At 39.3% G+C, this 19,930-nt stretch overlaps 2 protein-coding genes across 2 annotated transcripts; both read right to left on the bottom strand.

Moving 5' to 3' along the window:
* Positions 1-2,690: 2,690 nt before the first annotated feature.
* Positions 2,691-15,036, bottom strand: LOC148421068 (stromal interaction molecule 2-like). Its single transcript, XM_088420209.1, has 13 exons — positions 15,023-15,036; positions 12,372-12,511; positions 10,136-10,266; positions 8,938-9,049; positions 8,745-8,856; positions 8,543-8,658; positions 8,096-8,273; positions 7,842-8,019; positions 6,750-6,911; positions 6,180-6,280; positions 5,824-6,077; positions 5,544-5,727; positions 2,691-5,449 (listed from the first exon to the last, which is right to left on the bottom strand). The coding sequence occupies exons 1-13, from the start codon at positions 15,034-15,036 to the stop codon at positions 3,982-3,984; spliced, it is 3,150 nt and encodes a 1,049-aa protein (XP_088276335.1). The 3' UTR covers positions 2,691-3,981.
* Positions 13,381-19,376, bottom strand: LOC148421067 (recombining binding protein suppressor of hairless-like). The gene is made up of 11 exons (XM_088420210.1): positions 19,311-19,376; positions 18,777-18,815; positions 18,557-18,652; positions 18,308-18,473; positions 16,935-17,109; positions 16,708-16,845; positions 16,480-16,592; positions 15,831-15,971; positions 15,338-15,493; positions 15,138-15,241; positions 13,381-14,733 (listed from the first exon to the last, which is right to left on the bottom strand). The coding sequence occupies exons 1-11, from the start codon at positions 19,328-19,330 to the stop codon at positions 14,397-14,399; spliced, it is 1,485 nt and encodes a 494-aa protein (XP_088276336.1). The 5' UTR covers positions 19,331-19,376; the 3' UTR covers positions 13,381-14,396.
* Between the last annotated feature and the right edge of the window lie 554 nt (positions 19,377-19,930).

Genomic DNA, 19,930 nt, shown 5'->3' with positions numbered 1-19,930 from the left:
GTTTTCAAGGAGAGCTCATTATTTGGGTTTAAATATGTTGTATTTTCAAGGCTATGTCTTTGTACGCAAGTGACCTTGAAGACGAACAAAACACTCATAGTAGAAGGAAGCTTACAAATTGCCAGAAAAACAAGTTTACTTCATATTTCCTGCAAGAAACGTGGGATCTTTTTTATTGAGCGTGGGTTGGGAGTTGTTATAAAAATTGTAATTCTTCAACATAAATTGGAGTTGACTTCAAGGTTAGTTACTGAGCTATCGAGTCTATGCCAACCTTTGCTTCGGGGGCATGGTGAAAACGTCTGTCAAATGATTTAGATGGACTGGAACATACTGAGTGTGAAGACCTAGTAATCTATTTTGTTATCCGGAAACATCTTTAAAAGGCATGCGAGCCTGCATGTGTGTGGGTGCGTGGGTGTGTGTGTGTGCCCACATTTGTCTGGAGTGCAGCCAGCAGTGGCATCTGTGCGTCCCACTTTTGACTGTTTGGTCAGTGGTAATGAATCAAAGTCTTCCATGTAGATCACTGGATCACACTGGACCTTGGTAGCTGGCCTGTCAGTTTTCATTTGAGCTGGACTGAGTTTGGCTCATGTTAACATAAATTGGTCGTCATTCATTTTAGCTTGGTTCTGGATCATGTATATTGACAAAATTTAGACTGACTGAAATTTAAGGTGTTATGACAACGTAATATCCACACTAAGGACTACTACATTACTTTTTTTCTCAAAAAGTGGTATTTCATCTTAAACCAGGGGTGTCAGAGATAGGAGCTTTAATCCAGCTCGCAAGATGATTCTGTGAAGCTTTTTTTAAAAAATCAATAAGACCGAACCCATTAGTCCGCCGTCCCTTGCATGTGTTGTAGGATACATTGAGTCGTGGTTCTATCCATTCACTTCATTTATCGAAAGAAAAATTGAAAAAAAAAAAGGTTAACGAGTGCATCGTCCCAAGTTGCTAACTCACACTAGTGCTCAATAACAACTGATTCAACCCTCCTCCGCAGGCTCCTCGTGCCTCCTGTTACAGTAAGCAGGAATTCCTACTTTTACAAGCAATGTGAAGATTAGCGCTGCAACTTGCAAGCCGAAGTGACCAGGTGCTATGCTTGAGCCAAATACAGCTAGTTGATCGCTTCAGTGACAAAGTGGAATATTCACGTTAGTTCCATTGTGCGATTGCACTGATTACAAAAACATTCAGCTTTGGACATTGTTGCATAATAAACAATCAGTCTTGGATTTTTTTTTTTTTTTTTTTTTTATTTACAACTCAACTGGTTAGCACATTGCCCCGATGTATTTAACATGATATCATGACTTATTTTTTTTTGTGATTTTTTTTTTTTTTTTTTTTTTTTTTTACATATGTCATTATGTGAAGTGATACCCAGTGTCCAGAATGTGACACTGCATTATCATTTTATTCTGTTCAAGTCTTTGCAGTTCAATGCACTCCTTGCAAAGAACTTGTACAACCACAAAATTTGATTGGGGCATTATCCTCCCTCTGGATATTTGTCTTTCATTGTATTTAATTGTTGATTTATTATGTATTACCTGTATATACAAAATATGTACAACAAATGGAAAAAAAACATCATAGAAAATGTCATGCAATTTAGGGGAATATGCTTTATTATGTTACATAGGTGACCCAAACGGAAGTTACTGGTGTTTTAATTGTATGTTTTTTTATTTTTTTAATTTGCTTTTCAACAATATATTTACAGTTTATCCTAGCGATTTGGGGGCTAATTGGGACCAGGCCAGTGTGCACAGCAAAAATCTTTCTGGCCTGCTTGAGGATAGATTTTTCCACCATGCGGTTCCTGAGCCAAAATGTGTTTGACACCCCTACCTTAAACTAGCCCTCTTGTTCGATTTGTTTCTTAATCTCCATATGTCAATATTTATTGTCTACTTGTGTTGCGCCGCCGTTTATGTTGAAATACCTATTCATTCATCCATCCATTTACTATATCCGGTTAGCCTCACCAGGGTCACTGGCTTGCTGGTGCCTATCCCAGAAATCTATGGGCAGTAGGCGGGGGACACCTTTAACTGGTTGCCAGCCAATTGGAGTGCATAGAGGGAAAAACAACATTCATGAATCTGTTCTGCCCCAGTCTTAGTGTTAGGGACATTACCCTTGCATGTTTGCTCCCCAAGTCTTCTCACCACCAGAAAAGGCCAGCGACACAAGGAGGTCAAGTTCAAACAAAAAGGGCTGTTTTTATTTTTTTCAGAAGGAGAACATGAGCCAACATAACAACCAAGAATCCATCTAAATTAACCCTACCTAACTAGCCAAATAAAAGGCGTCTTGAAAACGTGTGCATTAGCTCACTCATAATTCAAGGTACCATTGTATTGTCACTGACATGGTCTTATTATGTTCTTGTAATTACTTTAGACCTGAAAGTCATCACGGCAAAAGAGACGAAATTTCCTGTCGCATACAGTACCCATAACAAGTCTAGATAAAGCAATCCTGACCCCTAGTGGAAATATAACGCAAGATCAAGCTTTGTATTGTACAGTACAGACTTAAAATCTATAGCCTCATCGTCTCTTTATATAATAACAATAAGATATCGTAGACTCCTCGACCAAATGGATTCACTTCAGTACTTAGCCATTTTCACTGCGCTACATCATATGCAAAGAACATTCACAATATTTTCAAACATAATGACTTTATTTTTAAGAAAGTGTGAGGAGCAAGCAATAAATTAATGGTATTTTTTTTTAAAGTTCAGTCAGAATTGTCGGACTCAAATAAAGAAACAAAGACAGTATCGATCAGGTAGTGAAATAAAATGCTGAAATCTTCTCTCTAAACAAGCAGTCAATCAAAATTCTTAGTGACTCACAGGCATGCTTATGAAGAGACATAGATCAAGTTGATGAAGTTTGTAAACAATGGCCACACTGATCCTTCGGTTAAATACAATATTCAAGTTTCAACTAAATGTATACTGTATGATTCATATTACATTTGGCAAAACTAACAAATGTCATTGTGATAACAGCAAATTGCATTTATTACAAAGCCTTCTGTTTACTTCATTCTGGCATTCTGAGTTATTCATAAAAAAATCCATTTCAAGAGTCGGATGTCAGATAAAACCACTCAAAAGTGTCAATGTTAGATAAAAATGGGCTTTCCAAAACATAATCATTATATAGGTAGCTGTTCGTAGACGTTTAACTATTAAATTACAAAGCGATATTGACCATTCCGTACAAAAGAAATTACGCAACAAAAGGAAGAATTGACGATAAAACATTTACAGAACTTTCTATCAATCCGTCAATAATTTTAAAGGGCACCTTTAGATCAGATTCACGTGAACTGTACATTTATAAGACTTCTGTTTCATCAAAACTGTTTGACTATTCAACAGCAACTATGTCTCTGTGTCAAACAACTTCTGATCCATAGCGGGGAAAACAAGTGCAAACGTCAAAAGTACTACCACCACCTAAATAATGGGCACAAACAGAAAAAGTGGGATTGCTCTGACATTGAAAAACCTACTGACAAAGCTTGATCTTTTGAAAGGTGGGACGAGACCCCTTTGAATTTCCAATTTACTGTTTTGTTTGTGTGAAAAAAGTGTCGCTAGAAAATTCCTTACCAATTGAGTAACAAACTAATCAATACAATTGTAAAAACACATTTCAATGCATTTTGGAGGGAGGGAGATGTACTTATGGTATGGGTTAGCGCTTTTTCGCCTTTCAATTCCATCAAAGCATTTTAAATTTGACTACTTTTTCACCTATTGATGACAGAGCATCAGGAGTAACTGCGGTGCTCAGTATCTTGCTCAAGGACACTTTGACATGGTTACAATGATTAAACCCACTATACGTAAGTTGCGAGAGAACCACTTTGATGTTTTCCGAACAGCAACGACTGAACTGTGCTGAAGTACTATCACAAATTGAAAAAAATTCCATATTGTCATAGTTTCTGGAGCCCACTTTGTATCTTCTCTGTCACTGCCTCATTTTTCTTTTTAAAAAGATTTTTCAGCTTCAAAGACTTTCTGCTTTTCTCTTTATCCCTGCTTCTGTCATCTTTAGATTCCGATGAGGATGGAGTGGATTGGGAGGTTCCTCTTGGTGGTGTCACAAATGGCTCAGACTCTGCCAAAACCCTGGAGAAGCTCTGGGGAAGGTTGGGGGTTGAGGCGGAAAGGCTCGTTGGAATTGCCGCCGTGGAATTGCACGACTTCTCCAGTATTCCATCGTAAACAAGCTGGCTCAATGGGCCCGCTGGGAAATTATCCGCAGACGATTTCCACGGGACGTCAGAGGTGACTGTTATGTCTGGCTGCTCATTTTCACCCGGTGACAGGTTGGATTCAGAATCTTCTGAATCTTCCCTCACTATTTGTGGACGAGCTTTTTCTGTAGTTGGTTCAATTCTCTCCCAGGGGGTGTTTTCTTGAGGAAGCTGGTCATCTCTTGGCATTCTAGGTGTTCTCCTTCTGAGAGGTACTTCACACTCGTCTTGACACAATCTCCTACTTATAGAAGGTTCCGAACCAAACTCGAGCTTCTCTGCTGCCGATATCTGATGCATCTGTTTTTCAGTTTCTTCTTTGGGTACAGCCTTTATAGAAACAGTGTCTGCAAAAAAACCCTCTTTCGAGGTTTTTCTTGAGGGTACTGGAGGCGCCTCAACCATTTTGTCTTTGGCCACCCCCCTCACAAAGGAATCGAGCTGTCTAGAACTTCCATCCAAGGACTTTCCCATTGAGTCTCTCATAATCCTTCTGGGTACTAAGTCAAATGGACACTCAGAAGCCTCCAGCAGCTTTCTTGAGCCGCTGTCGACTGAGGCCCCCATCGAAGCTCTCGACAACTTCTTTTGTCCGAATTCTGATGCCTCTACTTCATCCCAAACAATCTTCCTGACTTCAGGTGGTAAATCAGCTCGATCTTTAGGTATACCCCTTGCTAGATTGTCCGTAATGTCCTCTATTATTTCTCGATCTATTTTTCTGGGTGGAAATTCTGCGTCTAATTCCTTGGACAAAACCTTTCTGATTCCATAATCTGATGCAACTTCGTTTTGATCTCTGGATCGCCTCCTGGATGACGCCTCGGGTAATAAAGACCCCTCTTTTGACATCGTCAACAAAGGATTTTCGAAAGAATTGTCCATATCTTTATCTATTGCCATCTTCCTGCAGGAAATATCTCCAGGAGTTTCAAGAGCTTCCATGGAAATTTTCCGAGCTGGAGATTCAAAATCAGCTTCTAGTTCTTTGCTCACAGGCTTTGTCAAAGACCTTTCTGCGAGCGGTTCTGTTTCCTCATGATAGATCATTCTATGGGAGGCATCCGCTGTTGAACAAGGGTATATTTTGCTGAGAGGAGGTGACGTGGAGTGGTCAGAGTCTGAGAACCTTTCTTGGGAGTCTCTATTGAAAAGAAACAAGGGAAAAAGTAACAATGCCAATTTGAATCAAAGCTTTCAAATGATTGAATGGGAACATGAATGGAGCGGAGACTTACTGTTTCCTTATGGTTTTAAAAAAGACTCCATCTTCCTCATCGAAACAAGTATATGGAGCTCGAATTGGAATGAGAAGGTCAGGATCTGCCGAGATTAGAGTGGTTGGTGGTTGTGTGACACCATGACGACGTGACCGCCGTATCGTAGACGTTCGATTCCGAGGAGAGTTCTTAAGTGGTGCAGCTGGAACCACAGACATAAAACAATCGGCAAAACGAATCATAGCACGGGCGCAAACAGAAAGAGGCACAGAAAAGGAAAGCTGCAGCAGTGCTTTACCTGGAATTTGCGTTAGGATAGCTGCGGAAGACTCTTCTAACAGGTCCTCTATAGACCCATGAACTGAGCTGTGCCATAAGCAAGATGGCTGCGGCACTCGTGGAAAACCCGCCGTGAGCGAGTCCGAGTAGAGCTGAGCTGTGAGGTTGGTAAGGCCAGGATTCCTGATGATGGGGAAGCCACAGATGCGCTCAATCTGTTGCCAGCGATGGAGACGCTCCCGCAGACATGCTGTTACCTCAGACAAGGCATTCCTTTCAGAGATAAGTAGATATGAGTGCTGGGTTTATATTCTCTTGGTGAGGCGAATTGACACTTTGGGAGACTAGCCTAACTATAGTTACTATGCCACTCACTTTGCTTCTAGAATCTTATGATCAACCTGATCCAAGGATGAGCTGTGGGCAACATGGAGAGTCCCAAGAACTGAGCTTCTCTTCTTCTTAATTTTTTCTGCCTGAATAAAAGTATACAAGTGGTTAATTAGGTTGAAATGTTTAGTCACTGTTATTCGTTTTCCGTGCAATCTATGTCATAAAGATTCCGGCACTGGTGTCACAAAGTTCCTCTGGAATCAAATGAACCACACTCTCCAGGTTTCTCTGCCATGTCTCAATGTACACTAGTAAGAATTTTTCAGAGATACTGAGATTACACAGAACCAGTCTGGAAGAGTTGGGAGGTTGTTCCAAGGTTCAAGTATTCCAAGTGTGTTGTCATGGTAAAACAGCCACACTTTGTTCTATCACACTCAAGCATAGAACCAAGCAATTGCCACATGATCTCTTTGTAGTCATGATGGTTGTTTGTCTGGCTCGCATTGAAGAGGAAAAGTCGTAACTTGGCTTTGGAGGATATATTTTCTGACAATTGCTTGTACATTTTCAGACACATCCCTGCACAATTTCTTCATTGCCATGCGTTACCTCCTCCTTGGCTGTGGCAAGCTGTAATTCAGCACTGTGTTTCTTGACATTGTAGTACTGGACCTCAACTTCATGTGTCAACTGGAGCCACTGCTGGAGGACTTCTGAGGCAGTCCAAGTAGCATGCATGTCCTTCTCTGCCTGCCTTAGTGCGCCACGGACCTGAGGCCATAAATAATATTTGCCAGCTTGGATGGGTTTGTTTTAAATTTGACTGACATTGCTTCATGCAATTTGTATGGGTAAGAATCATTGATTCAAAATGGTTTGACTCAAAATAATTTCTGCATTAATTTATAGTTGTGCAAAAATTGCCATGAGCTACTCCTGTCTGCGTTGCAAGACAGAATGACAAATGGAGACATTAACATAGATTTTTTGTTTCCATTTATTGCGTTTTGAATTTTAAGGAAAGTGTGGACCACAGCTGCTTCTTTATTTTGATTCATTGGCATACCAACAACTAATATAGAACTGTTTTTTGATTAGGTTTTGTAAAAAAAAGTGAATAGATGTGCCATTTATTGTAATGAAGTAAAAAAATGAAAATAACTTCACACCCATTATTCTTCTTAATATGTGAGCTTTTAGTGTATATGTTAATAGGAACCCCTAATAGTTTGGATATTTAGTGTTCCATGCATTGATTGGCTTTTTTGTTTGTTTGTTTGAAGTGCCCCACTGCCTTTGAATGCACCACATGTACTGCTAGCACAGTTAGTAGTTAGCACTAACACTGGAAACTTGTGGCGTCATACAATGACAGTGTAATTGACAAGTGGTTTCTTGTTGTCCTCAATCAGCGATTTAATATGATTTCTTTTTATTGCAAAGTGTTAATGATGTGATGGCAATGATCAGTCATAAGGACAAGTCAAGCTCAGCGCTCTACCATCACAGCTGCGACAACTTGAGTCCAACTTCAAAATTTTGAAGTTGGCCTGGGCAGCATGCTGTTGGTGTGTGACACCCGCGTTTGGTGCCTTTTCTTAGGTGGTGTGCATGCATTCTAAATAGTAGTAAATGATCATCGTGATTCTTATGTGAATCGCATGTTTGGGCATGTCTCTAATACATTGCCAACGCATGTACCTGCACAAGTTCTTCTTCTGCATATCGGAGGCGGCTGAGCTCACTGACGGCCCCCTGCCTCAGCTCTTGCAGTCGATGGGCCTCCTCTTGTGCCCCCATGATCTCATCCCGCATCTTCTCCTCCAAGTTTTGTTTCTCTTCTGCCACATTTCGTTTCTCTTCCTGGGCTCGCTCCAGTCTGAATACAAAACAGGTCACAGTCACTTGACAAAATGAAAGTTCTCCAGGTTGAACACTATGGGATGTGCCCTTACTGTTCCTGCATGTCTAGGAGGCTTTGTTCAGCCCGCTGCAGACTTTCCAAATCTTTCATCATCTTGGTTATGTGGATCTTGCTACTTTTGTTCTGGACCTGAGCAAACCAGCAACCCCCAACTCCCATCACCACTGACACAATGAGAAGGAGGTCTTTCATGTAATTGTGAGGTGGGCCTGTGGGCAGACAAAGAAAGGTTATCATTCAATTTTTGTATTTTTCTTGGACGATGAGCTGTTGATTGTACCGTGAATACTAACAGAGTATTACAAGCTAGGGGTAGGGGTTTTATTGATCCAGAAATTGATCATTTAAGACTTGCAAAATCTCTGGAGCTCTCAGAGAGTTAACAAAAATCAATTGTAGCATCATCATTGTCATTAGTTGTCCTTCAAATTGGAGAAACCTGTGTTAAAGCAAACAAGCATTCGTTAATGTTACTTACGCGTAGGAGGTCCGAAAAGCACTACATCGAGAGCTTTAATGTTGAGCTTTTGTTTGTCCCTCTGATCCTGAACTTTCAGCTGGCCACTAAGGAACGAAGGCTCATTGGCTGCAATCCTACAGAAAAGACAAAGAGAAGCTCTTTATATATTTATTTGTTTTAAATTCAGATCTGTGTCTAGGCTTGGACACAATATTATCACCTTGGGAGTGTGTTTCCATTGACTTTGAAGTCTTTAAAGTTCCTCTCATACTGCGGCAACTCGACAAACTCCCTGAGCCAGCGGATAACGTCGTCTTGGGTCCAATTATGAACTAGGAAGCGAGACAACAGATGAGACATGGTGAGGTTTCAAATGCTTAGTTTTGTACACATTTCATCTTCTGGACAAACACCTTCAGATGACTTCCAGCCCTTCCAAAGCTCCTCCACTGTTATGTGCTGGTCTTCTCGGTGCAGGTGGCTATGTTTGTTGGTCTGCTGCTGCTTCATGTCTTCGATGATGAACTGCCGAGACAAAGGGGTATCTTATGTTAAAAATGATCATCTTTACTCTGTAAGGGTATGGATGCTAAAGTATTTTGTTTTTGTTTGTTTGTTTGCTTGTTTGTTTGTTTGTTTGTTTTGGGGTGGGGGGTATCAAATTAAAAATGCTTTGTCAAACTGCAAATTTCTCCCTAAATTATAAGATAGAATTGCTGTGCATTTGCTTTTGCAATTGGCATACAACACTGTCAAAATCATTCAATTTAAAAAATATATACAGTATATTTCCATGCCACGTGGCAAAGTACCATGTACCTGCTCAGCAACTGTGTGTTGTGATCTTACTGTAAAAGTGTATTTTTAATATCCTAGTCTGTGTATATTTAGGGTGAGTATTTGTGGTATGGCAGTTATGCGTCTCCACTTGTCACAATACATTTACACTTGGCTGGTGAAACATTTTCAAGTGGACCGACACCTCTGTATTACGCCCTTCATGTTAAATAAGGTTTCTTAGTGTGTCTTATTACTCTGAGAATTTGCACACCGATGTGTTTGACAATCAAGAAGCACATTTTACTGACTGCTTCACTGCACTCAGCCAAAGAGACACAAGTGCTCCAGCTGCACTTTATGATCTGTTGGAGCCAATTTTGCAGACTTTATATAGTCAGACTTAACAAATTAAGTAATTTCATTGAATGGCTTCATTAGCGGCTGCGGCGGCAAAAGTAGGGAAGCCCAAATTAATTATTTTCGGATATTCTTATGATTCATTTCCGCAAAAGCAATGCTTTACTTTCTTACACGGTTTTGTCTTACTTCTAGTGTGTTTTGCATAAGATGATTTGGGATCTTCAAGTGCAGATGACTCATTGCATTTGTGTGTTTGTGCTGCAATATCCTATCAGTGCAAGTCTATGAGAGCAAACCGCATTTGTCAGAGTGCCAAAAGCCAAGTTAAACTGTTGCTATCCTTGAAGTAGAATTTGACACTTTCTTCATCCAGAGCACCTGTTGTCGTCGCCGCACTGATTTTATCCTGTATGTCTCTTGCAACTGATGAGAACTTGACAACATTTGGGTAAAAAAAAGAACATATTGTACCTCCACACTCTCTTCCACTTCAATCCCTCCATCCTTGTCATCGTCCATCATCTGATGGATGCTCTGCAGGGCCTCCAGACTATAACGATCGGCCTCACTTATACACGGCGGAGACACCACCATGCATGGATCTACGTGGGTGCCAAGTGCAAATGAATTACACTGTTACAATACATAATATCTTGAATTTTAAATCATACTTGTGTACGATCAGCACATTCAGTCGTGATTCATTCGTAGGGCTTCAACTAATGATTATTTTAATAACTGATTTATATTTTGATTAATCAATGAATCATAGTTGAAAGAAGATGTTCTTATTTTGAACTCTTTTCTAAAATACAGGAAACGTTACGAATTGGCATTGCAACACAAAAAGTAAAAAGAAGATATAGGTTGTGGTTTGGTCTGTAAATGCTAGAAAAAGCAGTTGATAATTATTTTCAAAATTAAAAGTGAACGCTTGCAATTTTTTTGATTTTGAGTCAATAAAAACACACATGATTACAGAAAAAGGAAAACTGAGAATCTGACATTACTTGGATTTGGACATTTTTAAATTAAATTAGGTCTCCAAATGATTAATCACTGTTAAATATGGTCACCAAATAATCTGACTGATTAGTTGTCAATTCATTGAGTAATCGTCGCAGCTCTGTTTGGAAGTTTCAACTACTCTTTCTCAGAATGTGCTACGCAGTGTTTGTACTTTTAACTGCATGTTCAAAATAAAAAAATAAAAAAGTTCTATCATTCAAACAGTATGAAATGAAGACCAGGATATCGACCATTTCTTCACTTTACAAACAACTTTTTATTTGAATGATGTTGTGTTTATTTAAAATCCCAAAATACAATTATACACTTTAGTTGCAATTTAAACCAAATAGAAAGTAACATTTTTGTGTGTTGATCTTAGTTAGGAGCCAACACTACCTTCTGTCAAAAAATAATTAAATAAAAAGAATTATTTTTTGTAGAATTATTTTCATTGTAAATCCTTGAACTTAATAATAGGTTAGGGCAGGAGTTCTTAAAATATAAGGAGCTACAAGAGGAAAATAATGGACTGTCATATACACAAGCTCTAGATAATACTGTATGTACTGAATGTTGACTTGAGAAAATGTTGATCAGATCAAAACAGTTTGTTTTGGTTTGGAGCTGAACTGTACAGCATGTTCCTGAATTGGGATGTTAATACGCAAGACCAATACTATACGGTAAAATGGCCTACAGCTTAATGTTTTTCCGGGCCTGTTACTCACGACCCATTTTTGTCTCTGTGACTCAGACATCTTAGTGCTCCGGGGAGCTAAAGAGACAAGAAGTCAAAATGTCTCCTTGTTAAACGAGTATATGAGCATGCTCTCTGTGCAAATATCACCATTGTCTGTATAGAGATTTTAAATTAGGAAAAAAAGAGAAAGTGTTTGAGAGTATAAAGGGACCTAGGTGAACTTACTGCTTAATGATTTGAGTTTATTCAACGTACCATTTGTAATAGTAATACTGTAATAAAAAACAGTAATACTGGCCATCTGTTAAACATCAAACTGTACACCAAACCCAAAGCAAGGGTCACAACCCTTTGATTGCTGATGAATTCCTGAAGTTCCCTGTTGATAGAAGGCTATGGTATACAGTATATGGTAAGACTTTCCCAACATTGTGTGTACAGTATATATATATATATATATATATATATATATATATATATATATATATATATATATATATATATATATATATATATATATATATATATATATATATATATATATATATATATATATGTGTGTGTGTGTGTGTGTGTGTGTGTGTGTATACTGTACACACACAATGTTTTTTGTTTGTTTGTTTGTTTGTTTTTTACACGTCATTGGTAGGCCTTGACTCACAGTCTGGAAATGCATATGTGGAGACAACAACAAATTTAACCCTAACCCGAATGTGTTCTGGATAACTCCAATAAACGGAATAGCGATAAGAGGCTGTGTAGAGCTAGACTGGCATTCAAGTAATGATGTTTTTTTTTTTTTTTTTTTTTACCATCCCGATGATGAGGGAAGGGTAATTTTTATTTGATCCAGGCACGTTGGTCTCATTTTCTCATGCCTCATGCGTGTACACATACAGACACGCACACACACCCACATAACACACACACACACACATTGTGAACTACGTTCTGTGTGATACAATGTTAGGTGTGTGATTCATTCAGTCAACTTACCCCCTGGATTGAAACCTGTGACTCCACTTGAGAAGCCGACACCCTGCAGTTCCCCGGCACTTTGCGCTGTGGCCAAAAGTGCAGCAGGGAAAATGAGGAATAAAAACAGCAAAAATGGCAGCATTTCAAAAATGGAAAAACTAAATTAAATTCGTGATAAACAAAATGTTCAAGTACAAAAGTACAACTGGACAGTGCCTAACACGTTACCAAGTACAATTCCACAAAATTGGTGTAATTATATTCTATAAACAGTATTCAAAAGCCTATGATGGCACATCCAGAAAATGTTCCATCATGAAGTCCTATGTGGTGATCACACAGCAAACAAAGATCCAGAGGATGATGAACAACTGTTGTCAATTCCATTTCCCAGTATTCACTTGGACTCTTCATCTAGTATGATCCCACAAATCCAGTATTTCAGTTCTCTTTCCTAGCAGTGTGAAGACCTCAAGAAGCCTCACTCTCTCTCACTGTCTCAGACCAGCAACAGGGTCTCATCACATTATTAGGTTTCTTCTAACTCCAACCCCCATCCCAAATATGTAGAGGGTGGGGAAAAAAAAAAAAAAAAAAAGTCCTAAACGGTTGATGTCCTAATTGCAATATGCAGATTGGATCCCCCCTTTAATTTTAGGGATTCAGTACTGACTTAGATGCCATGAAAAAGTCCAATTTTTTAAAGTTTTATTCTTAAGATCGGGACGAAAATAGTATTACATAAGTCCTGACTATGGTGGAGTGGAGAATCATATGATGCCTCTTTCACAGATCATCCAACTATGCCAATTAACTATGACTGTAATTCGGTGGTGCTGTCATGTGTGTGACAAATCAAACAAAGCACACAGTACACCTAGTAAAGGTGTACAACTCAAATAATTATGCAGGAACATTAATAGCGCAAAGGGCACAAACAGACTCATACCCATGCTAACAGTAGCCTAACAAAGTCTAGGGTTTCATTCCAGCAATCTGGCTCCCAGTTTAAAAATAGTGGCAGAGTTTTGACCTCAAGCCATGCCCAGCAGGGCCCCTGCAGGATTGAGCTAAGTAGCGCTTGCTTGGTACTAGAAAAGGAACACATGTGATTTCTAATTAGGCCCATCGTCGCAGCTATATAACTTCTGCCTTTCCGTTGACAATAACGAGGTGCTGAATTTGAGTCTTCCCCGTTTAATCGAACAATGACTTTCAATTAACTCAAAAAATAATTACCTGCAGATTGTACTTGGTGCATTTTTTGCAGTCAAATATACATAATAGTTTTTGCATAAAAGAATGCCAATTTACAAATAATGTTCCTTTTTTCTGATTCAACATATGACTGGAAAAATAGTTTACATGAATTCAAAAGAAAGGAATTTTTCAAATCAATTGGCAGCTAAAATCCAAAAATGTGCAGTTAATCCATGTGATTGGTATTGAACTCATGCATGAACCGAACATGCTTAGTTGAATTAAACAAAGCGGTTTCTATGTAACATTTTTTTATTGTTTGTATAACGTGCAGTAAGAGAGGTGTTTGAAAAATATTGACCTTCTCATGCTGCTAAATTACGTAATCAAAATGACATTCACCTCGAGATTCAATCATTTTTATATGAACGTTATGTAAACTGTACCTTAGCAAAAGATTGTAAGACATAGCGGGAATACAAATAATGCAAACCATTTGTATGCTAACAAAAAAAAAAAAAAAAAAAGGTTCTTGCAACAAGTTCCTTGCACACAAAAAAACAATGAACATAGATCACTTGTGAATAATGTCATTAAAATTTGCAGTTTTGCAATGAGCTGAAAGGCACATACATTCTTGTCTTCATTTCAACGTTCTCGATTGGGCATGTGGTACGTAAGATTCTTATTCCATGTAGGTCCATGTAAGTCCACTGGATGGCGCCAAACAGTCATTTGTTTTGCACAACCGAGTCCACGCGTTTCAAACAAGTGAAAGTACTCCTCAGAAGAGTCAGTGTGCGTGTTTTAAAAAAAGAAAAAAAAACACGCTCCCCATGAGTATCACGATGACAACATGGACACGGCCGATGACATGCCAGTGTCACGACTACTATAAGCCACCTGACCATTTGTCAGTGCACCCAGTGAGGAGGAAGGTGAAGATGAAGAAGCTGTTGATGACGAGGTGGTGGCATGCGTCCTCAAAATGGCCTCTGCAACACTGCAGTGGGGCCGCGGTCCTGGTTCTGAGGTGTAGGTGAAGGTGAGGGAGGTGGCGTATATTATGCCATCATTACGGACTAATGTGACTGGAACCTGCACCGGCTGCCTGACCCAGCGCCAGCCCTCTCTAAAAGCGGAAATGTCAGGCACGACACACAGGATGCTCTCGCCGCATCTTGAAACACACATGAACATCATACAGCCTTTTTGTATAAGTCAAGACACATATAAGGCATGACAATTGGTCAATAGTGACTGATCCGGGAGGTGGGGGTGGCGGAGGGGGTTTTTGCTGTCACCCCGGCAAATTTAAAAATTTCAAAAGTCACATTTTGCTTTATAAGTAGGGTTGAGCGTGTGACTTTTTTTTGTACAACTATAATTTCAGTATTTTAGAGAAAGCCAAATTAAGTTCACCTGTAAAGGTTGCATTTGTGGGTCATTTCGAATTATTCCACAAAAGCCAAATATGTATCATTAAAATTTTGTGTATGATTAATGTGACCACATAGCTTTACAAGCCCAATACCACGAACATTTTGTGATCAAGTGTAATTTTGTAATCACAACTCAACATACCTATACATGGTATCAGCCTCCACATCTCCAAACCACACCCTTAGTTTGGGGTTGAAGTTGTGCCCAGTAAGCTCTAACATGGCCACATCTCCACCGCCATTTAACTGAAATGACACAACCATTAAAAAAAACACAGACTACTTACTGTAAATGAAACAAAAAGCACATTGTTCAAATATAAAGTATGTGTGTGTGTGTACCTGCAGGCTCTCCACTACAGGCACTGGAGTGACTGGAGCGGTCACAGGGCCCATGCCTTCATAGAATGTATACTCAGCCTTGTCTGTGCTGATGATGGTCCAGCAGGCACCGTCGTTAATGATCTCCTTGTTTGCTTCTTTGATGCATGGCGCAGCCTGAAACACCACATCTTTTTCAATTAAATGCAAAATTATACTTAAATCTAACTGCCAGAGTGAAAAGCAAAAAGCTCATTTGATGAAAATGCCAAAAGGTTCCTTTGCTGGATTAGCATTTAACTCTGGTTATCAATAAAATTTCACAGAACTTTTTGTGCAGCAAAATTACTTAAAAAAGAGACACCACATTGGAAATACAACTGTTGCATTGCAAATGATTTGAATAAGTCCTTTAAGTGCAAACTATTTTAATCTTATTTCTTTAGAACTGCATTGAATTGTCACAACTGATTTTAGCCAACCTAAAATCAAACGAATAGCTTTAGCCGCCTACCTGGTACTGAATTATTCTATCCTGTGAGAGACACAGGTACATCCGTTCTGTGTCTTTCAGATAAAAGGCACACTTGTGGAGCTGTGACACCGGATCGTCTGCATCCCACAACGCTGCCTGCTTGTCCACTTTGCGTATGACCTTCCAAATTAAGATTAAAAAAAAAAAAGTACATGTAAACGCTTGCTAGGAAGCATGGCACATCAGTAGAAAATTGTACAAACGTCCACCCTGTTCAAAAGACAGCAATAGTTGACTGCAATAGCATACAGCTATTCAACATTGTAATACTCAGTTGAATCAGCAACATTCAAACTATTGAGACAAATATTTAATCAATTCATTGGCGAAATTGGAGACGCACCAGTGACTACATAAATCTTTCTCTTACCAGGCTATTTTGAACAAAGCTAGCTAGCTTCGGCCAAAGCACAAAACACAGCAATGCTCTAAAATTAAGAGTTTCCTCAGTTGGACCTATTAGACCAGCTGATTGGGATTGACTCCAAAAATTGTTCTGAACGAATGCATAAATATGACCATGAAGACAACATTCCAAAATGATTTGCGTTCCACTTCCACTGGCTGAGAATTAACCTGGTGACCGAATACTTGTGTCCATAGAGTCTACGTGAGGTCACGCGCATACCAGCCTGGGCAGTGCCATGCCAGTTACAGAGCACACCAGTTTCACCGTCTGGCCGTAATGTATGTAACCGTCCCGCACAGCAAACTCCTCCCCTTCAGATTCGTCATCGTCCACTGAACAAAACGAGAGCAAGCAATACTGAGATAAAACAACATCCAAAAACAGTAAGCGAGACAGAATATAGAACCGGAGAAAACTTGACAATTGTCGGGGTGAAGTCAAACTCACAGAGGTGAATGTAGAAGGCCCCCCACTGCAGGGAACTGGCATGAAAGTTTCCCCCCTCCACATGAAGATACCTGGTGCTGACTGTTTGTGATCTTAGGCGGTTAAATAAAGCTACCTTTGTTCCAGATGCAATACACACTGCGAGGCACAGGGGCAAACAAAAATACAGCCTGTACTCTACCGAATTCCTTCCAAAAACAGAATATTGTTTATGCGTTTATACTCACAGTCTGCATTTTTCAAGGACTGCTTCTTCTTGGAAGGCTTGGAGATGACTTTGATTCTCTTGCTGAGGAACGCTCCGATGGTCGCACTATTGGCATACAGCATTGTCACAGACAGCATGAAGTGTTTCCTTTTGTCTGTGTCACTGATGTACAAGGTCTTAGCAGCGCAGAAGTTCTATAACAAGGAAGAAAAACAAAACTCGTTTCAGTCGAGAAGTTAAACATGACGTCCTTCGTTCTACTGCAGCAAAATTCTGAATTACAAAGTTTGTTTCGGATCTGGTTCCTCTAAAAAGTAATCGTAGGTCACACGTTGCACCTCATGTAAATTTTAGGCTTACACAAGGGAAATATCTGGCTAACACTGACAGACACAGCGAATACAGCAAATATCAGGGGTCACCAACACGGTGCCAGTGGGGACCAGGTAACCCCTAATGAGTAGCCCACAGGTCTGTTCTAAAGATAGCTTACCAATGATAGAACAATGTGATTTCTTAAGAATGCTGCAAAAGTGATGATTTGAAAATGTGACCGTTAGCAGACTGACTGATTTTTTTCAATGTTTATATTTTTCTCTTTGCTAATTATTCCAACAATTCACAATAATGAATCGTTGATTAGTAATAACAAATATTTATTATGGTAATTTGAGCAGATTAATCTCAGAAGTGTGTAACTTTTTCCCTTTTTAGTCATCAGTACCAAGATACATTTCTGAGCTTCAATATAGTTTAGGTGAATAAATGGTTCCTATGAACGGCATTTTACAGCTGATAAAAATCTATTTTACATTGTAACTTCAGGAAACTATTTATTCGAAATTGCAGTTAACTTTATAAGACACATAAAATTGGTGTTTGCAATTAAAACAGATACTGTACGGTCCCATTATTAAAACTTAATTATTTTGAAATTTGGCTTATACTGTGTAAAACTAATGGGAGCTGCATTATTTACTTGTTTAAATTTACTGTGAACTTTTTAAAACATAGTGATGACACATGAACTTTTTTCTTATATTTTTTTCAACAATGATGTATTGATGTCTAGAATAAAAATAAAAATAAAACTTCTAATCTGCAAATCTGAAAAGATGTCTAATAAATATAAAAATATTTCAACAACATTAACAGTTGGAATCAGTTTTTTTTTGGTAGTTTTTTTTAACATTTGTATGTCAATACATTATTATCGTTTACTGAAAATGAATATCGGCTCTGCAATCGGCTTTCTTGACTACCAATAATCTTACTGGCATTGGCCCTACAAAAATAAAAACAAGTAGTCTATCTCTGGATTATAGGACAGGAATTTAGTTTATTCAATGTTATTTATATCTCATACCGCCTTCTGCAGCACAATGTTTTCACCTTTCCCTCCAAGTTGAGCTGTTGCATCTCCACCTCACTGTTGCCGATCCCAATAAACGCACAGGGCTGAGCCTCCTGCTCTGTGCAGCCCTCCCTCTGCATCTTCTCCAGCTTCTTCTTCCAGCCACTACCCAGCAGATAGACGCATGGTGGAGGGCAGAAAAACCTTAAAAAAATAAGCCAAACATTGCCAAAAAAGATACTTTCTCTGTGAAACTAAGGTCACAAATCGGACGCTTTCATACATACCTCTTCTCATTGCCATAGGACTTTTGAGCCACTTTTGCATGCAGAATAAGGACTGTTTGATCGTCTTTTTCCTTTAAGTACATTCTCATTGCCTCCCTGAAAGGAAGAGCAAATGTTAAGTTTCCCATCATGTAACTGCATGACACAGACAAAAAATATGGCAACTAGAAAAAGCTTTCTATTGAACTAAGTTCAGAACTAAGACATGTTTTACGTTTACCTTGTTAAACGTTGAGGTTGACAATGATCACCAAACTTCCTGCAACAGAAAAAAAAAATACTTTGCATGTAATGACACCATTAATTCTCAAAATACAAGGTGACCATGCAACTGCATGACAGGTACAGACGTGTAATTCACATTGCAGGACACAAAATACGTACCAATAGCAATTGCTGGTTGATTTACTTCATTGCAAGTATAGAGAGTTATTATTATAATTATGAAAAGGAGAATCGTTTTTTTTTTCTAAATGAATGGACCACAATAAATATGCATGCATGAAGGAACGGGTTTGTGACTCGCAGAAATAGAAAAAAAGCAAGCTAACATTCCGAGCTAATTAAAATAAACTTGCTGACATAGTTTGACACAGTGCGTCCAGATATGCGGCAGGTCCAAGAGAAAAGCTACTCCGGCAAAAACTTTGTTCAAACACCGTGAGTCACAGAACCTTCGCAAACGTACGCTAACCTTGAGACGTTGCATCACTTTCAACGAAGCGAACATTTGCGCTACAACATCACTACTTACCCGGTAACAACGGGCGCCATTTTCCCCCCAAACGCCCCCCTCCCTCACGAAACAATTGCGAGACCCCTTCTGCGGGCACCCCACACCGAGCCCACTATCACCATGCCACCGGGCCAACGGAACCTGACTGGAGACGGAAGGAGGAGTTTGGTCCAAATTCAGAAAAGACAGGAGGGCAACAAAAGGGTGAGAACGAGTAGGAGGCAAGGGCTGAGACGAGGCGCCCAAACAACAGGCGTGGGAAAGTTGTAAAGTCGCGCGTGAACAGGAAAATTCTCACAATAGACACCCATGAGTGTCCGTAGCTATCGCGAGACCAACAATCACTCGCACCAGTTTTTTTTTCTTTCAAGGACAGTACAGTCTACATTCCCACGGTGTGTTGAGCAATGAAGTATGGAGACGTGTGAACGACGGTTAAAGATCACAAATGCTCACAGGCCACAACGGTAAAAGCATTCAAATTAGCACAAGCAAATGTTTATACAAGAACAAAAAAAGTTTTTGCTTGAAAGTTTAAGTCTTGGTGCAAAGAAAACTACGCACTGTGCATTTTATTTTTAACAGATGTGGGTAATAAATAACCGGGGGGGTGAGTACACTACCAGTGAAACATTTTG

The sequence above is a fragment of the Hippichthys cyanospilos genome, chromosome 7 (genome assembly GCF_059441005.1).
Source record: "Hippichthys cyanospilos isolate Australia breed blue-spotted pipefish chromosome 7, RoL_Hcya_1.0, whole genome shotgun sequence".
NCBI classification, from domain to species: Eukaryota; Metazoa; Chordata; class Actinopteri; order Syngnathiformes; family Syngnathidae; genus Hippichthys; species Hippichthys cyanospilos.
This window is presented reverse-complemented; position numbering and strand designations above follow the sequence as displayed.